The sequence below is a fragment of the Sinocyclocheilus rhinocerous genome, unplaced genomic scaffold, assembly GCF_001515625.1.
Source record: "Sinocyclocheilus rhinocerous isolate Xijiao unplaced genomic scaffold, SAMN03320098_v1.1 scaffold369, whole genome shotgun sequence".
Taxonomy (NCBI): domain Eukaryota; kingdom Metazoa; phylum Chordata; class Actinopteri; order Cypriniformes; family Cyprinidae; genus Sinocyclocheilus; species Sinocyclocheilus rhinocerous.
Window position 1 is genome coordinate 1,257,970 of NW_015666557.1, and position 4,471 is coordinate 1,262,440.

Consider the following 4,471-nt stretch of genomic DNA (forward strand, 5'->3'; position numbering starts at 1 on the left):
TACATAAATAAATAAATATATATATATATATATATATATATATAAATGGACCAATATAAGCTTTCTGGACCAAACATAAAATGTCATTTCTGGCCTTCGGGTCATTTTGACCCGCGAGGGACACTTTTGTTAAAGGTTCGGGAGGGACGGATGAGGGTTGAACGTTTTCTCAAAATTAGTTTTTTCTCCTACACTGAGCCATAAATCTCCACTTCAGTAGCACTTACACACACCAAACATTACATGTTTACTCCTGTCTATATTCTGAAGGTTTTTACAGAGGGATTTGTTCATATATAATTTTCTTGATTATATACAACATTTTATTCCCCCCAAATTGTGAAAATATATTGATTTTCTGGCTGTTCAAAGTATTTTCTGAATTATGGATACCCAAAATTCCCTCTGCAAAAACATTTGCCTCTAATATGTCAAAAAAAAACAAAACAATAATTTTGAAACTGACTTCATCCAGTGTTCAGATGTCATATAATTTATTTTGTACTAGAAATGTATGCAAATTAGTGCATATTTAATTAAATAATGCCTCATTTGCATATTTAAACATAACATTTCAGAAAACTTGTAATACAATTTTTTTTTTGCAATTATCAATGTAATCAATCAACTGGGTAAGGTGTTAATTAGTAGATATTTGTTTTTACCCGATTCACCTGCAGTGTCTCGCCTCAGGGCATTTATTTAAAAAACAATACTGATATTTTCCTAACATATTTTAAATAATAATTAGTCAAAATGAATTATGTATTATTTTGTTGCACTAATGAAATCAGAACTTTTTTGAATTGCAGTTCAGTAAATTCCTTTTCATGTCATGTCATTCCATTTCAAATTCTAGTTCAATATCTTGTGAAGTGGGTTTAATTCAATAAAATTTTAGGTGTACCATTTCTTTTTTGCAATCCTGCTTTATGCTGCATCCAAATTCATATTTTCAAAAACCTTTCTTGAATGCAAAAATAGACAATGACAGTTGTTGATTCAATGTATTGTATTTCAGCAATGTTCGACCCTCCGGAGATTAAGAGGATTGAAGCAGATGTGTTGGGCTGCTTAAATTACAGCTGGAGTCTTGCAAAATCTCAGCAATGGTTGATGACGCATTTCAGTGTAGAGTTGAGATTGAAAACAGTGAACAACCAGCTAAACAAAGAGCTGGTAAGCGACTGCTTTTCACAACAAATGTTTTTCTAAAAGCTGCACTGTATGTGAGGTTTCTTTTTTTTTAAAAGAGTCTCGAATATTCATTCTGTTATAGGTGTTTACCTTCTTTAAACAAGAAAACAAAATAAATGTGTGTGGCCTCTCTCATGGGACAAATTACAGCACCACAATGCGAGTGAAGTATACTTCATTGAGTAAATGGAGTGAATGGAGTGATCTGAAAATAGCCACCACACTTATGAAGGGTAAGAAGTTACTATATTACAATAAAATACCATTTCTCACTGTTAACTAGTTGTTTATGCATATTACTAGCATATCGGCTGTTCATTAGTACTTATAAAGCACATATCAATGCCTTATTCTGCATGACCATATTTTAGAATTAATCCTACCCCATACCTAAACTTAAAGGGATAGGTCACCCAAAAAGGAAAATTATCCCATGATTTACTCACCCTCAAGCCATTCTAGGTGAATATGACTTTCTTGGAGTTATATTAAAAAAAAAATGTCTTGGCTCTTCCAAGCTTTATAATGGCAGTGAATGGGGGTCGAGATTTTGAAGCCCCAAAACATGCATCCATCCATCATAAAAAGTGCTCCACACGGCTCTGGGGGGTTAATAAAGGCCTTCTGAAGAGAAGCGATGTGTTTGTGTAAGAAAAATATCCATATTTAAAACGTTATAAACCATCATTTCTAGCTTCCGCTAACTGTCATATGCGCATTCACGAGAGAGTTGTATTCCAGCGGATGACTTATGCTGAGTTCACACTGCATGATTTTCAAACTCGTCGGATCGCCGTTGTTTTCACACTGAGTGACCATCTGGGGTAGCATTCAGTTGCTGCGGAGTTCACATTGCACGATGGATCGGCGACAGGGGGTTTCACATTGCATGACTTCACAATAGGAACAATCGCCGACAGCTCTGTCTGGTCCGCAAACTACGTTTCACAACAAAACACACGCGAGAAGTGATAAGGAAATACGCGAGAACCCGCGTGCGTCAGCTCTCGAGCGAGACTGGGATTATTAAAAAAAAAGATATATATATAGGCCGCAAATTGTCTGTGAGCTGATTTCCAGCTACAAGGAGAAAAAGAAAAAAAAAAGAAAAAGAACAGGGATTGGGTGTTCTGCAAAGAGAGTTGGAGGTAAATAATTTTGCAGTAACTGTTATGCTGATGTTGTGGCTGGTCAAGCAAATGTTTGTGCTTGTTTCTGTATGATATAATTCTTCATATATCTATTAAAATACTGATATTCTGGTCTATAACTCCTCCCCGAACTTCCCGCTGCCCTGTATCTTGGTCTCTCATTGGCTGTAGGTCATCGCCGATGTAGTTTTCAGTCAGAAATCATTGCACACAGCCTGATCGTGAATCGCCGACAGCTCCAGATATTTAGCATGCCAAATATTTCACGGGCGTCGGCGACGTGTCGGCGATTCCCTCAGATCGCGTCTTTGATCATTCACACTGCGTGATTGTCACTCGCGTGAACGAGCACCGATTTGCCTCCAATTTCGGGCATTTGTCGGCGATTTTGCAAAACCTGTCGGCGAGTGAAAAATCGGGCTAAAATCGTGCAGTGTGAACTCGGTATTAGGAGTAGAGTAAGCTCCGGTGAGAATATGCTAGTCTCACAAGAACCAAGTTTTGTTTACAGCAAAGGAAAAAGCAGTCTCCTCTTGGCTTATATCAAAATCCTCCACCATTTTTCTTTACAAATCCTCATTTTGTACTTCTAATTCGTGACCCGCATTTTGTTTTGCTCTCTCCTTTGCGCTTCTGCGTTCGTCATTTCTCTCCGGAGCTTACTTTATATCCTACATCATCTGCTGGAACGCCACTCTCTCGTTACAACTAAAGTTACAACTAATGTAAACTACCAGTCATTAGAATATTAGTAGACTATTTGGTTAAGTTTAGGGTTATTAGAATAAGTTGATGTATTTGCAAAGTTAGTTATAGCCAATATAATGTCTGTTGGGGGACCATCAAAATAAAGTGTTAGCAGATATTAAGCAGACAGTCTACTAACACTCTAATGACTGCTAGCTGACATGTAGTTGCAACGGTACTTGTAATCAGTTCAATGTAATATTAGTGGACTATCAAAATAAAGTGTTATCAAAGAAACTTTGATGTTTACTTGACAAACTCTTGTCTGAAAAGTTTAAAAAGGTTGCATATGTAGGCCTTAATATTTGAATAATCTAAGTCATGGTTTCCCAAACAGTTTCGCAAAGGAAATGCAGGGGCTTCATGAGTTCATTGAAAGCTCATAATGAAATCATAAAATGTCTAATTAAAATAAATCGATAGGACTGCAATCAAAATAAAATTGAAATTGCAATATGTCTTAGCGCGATCATTAGACCACTAAATGTGATTTAGTCTCATGCACTGTGTGTTTCAGTGAAGTGTGGCACTGTGTTCAGTTATACTGTGTTCCGGTGTCTTGTTCGCAGTAAATGCTGCTCAACATGAACTTTGCATGTGCATTTGGGAATGCAGTGTGTATCAGGATTACTTTATCTTCACATTTGCATAATTCCCCACATTTTTATGGATGCAAGTTTTCATCATTTTATTAGATTTGTAACAAAAAGGCGTATAAATCTGTTGTCAACTAAACAAACTCAAATATCTCCCTGCAGAGTTCCGCCAAAATAAAAGCTTGAGAGTTTAACATTCAAGTAAAAAATGTAAAACTTATTATTGTTGTTACGCATAGTGTAAAATAACATTTGTATAATTATCAAATATTAATTTAAAGTACAGTTTATTTAAAATTGTATTATTACAGTGGTAATATATTCCTGTCTTCATTTTTTATAATTAGTATTAAAAATAATGTAAAATATTAGTAGTAGTAGTAGTAGTAGCAGTAGTAGTATCACTCAAAGAGGTGAGAAAAGGGAGAACAAACACCCTTAAAAATCAACTACTTTCATTTGCAACAGAGAGCGGTCTCTTTTTGCCTGAATGTTTCAACAGCAACAGTATGACATTTTGTCTAGAAATGAAGAAATGTTTATCATATCACAGTTCAGATTGCAATTGCAATATGTGACAAATTAGTCACAATATATTTTTGACACATTTGCATGCAATGGAGCATAGTACTCTCAGCTTGCAGTCTGGAAAATGTGTTCTTGATTGTAGAACAAGACTATTTACCCTAATGTCCACACACACACACACACACACATGTCTGGTCAGCTATCCTTGTGGGGACTCTCCATAGGCGTAATGGTTTTTCTACTGTACAGACC

The 4,471-nt window shown here is 35.9% G+C and overlaps 1 protein-coding gene across 1 annotated transcript in view; it reads left to right on the top strand.

The window, feature by feature from the left end:
• The window catches only part of LOC107732744 (granulocyte colony-stimulating factor receptor-like), a 19,792-nt gene that overhangs the window by 5,423 nt on the left and 9,898 nt on the right, over positions 1-4,471 (top strand). Inside the window, exons 6-7 of the mRNA XM_016544163.1 lie at positions 1,022-1,179; positions 1,280-1,430. Of these exons, the coding sequence (XP_016399649.1) occupies positions 1,022-1,179; positions 1,280-1,430 (309 nt within the window). The remainder of the gene's footprint in view (positions 1-1,021; positions 1,180-1,279; positions 1,431-4,471) is intronic.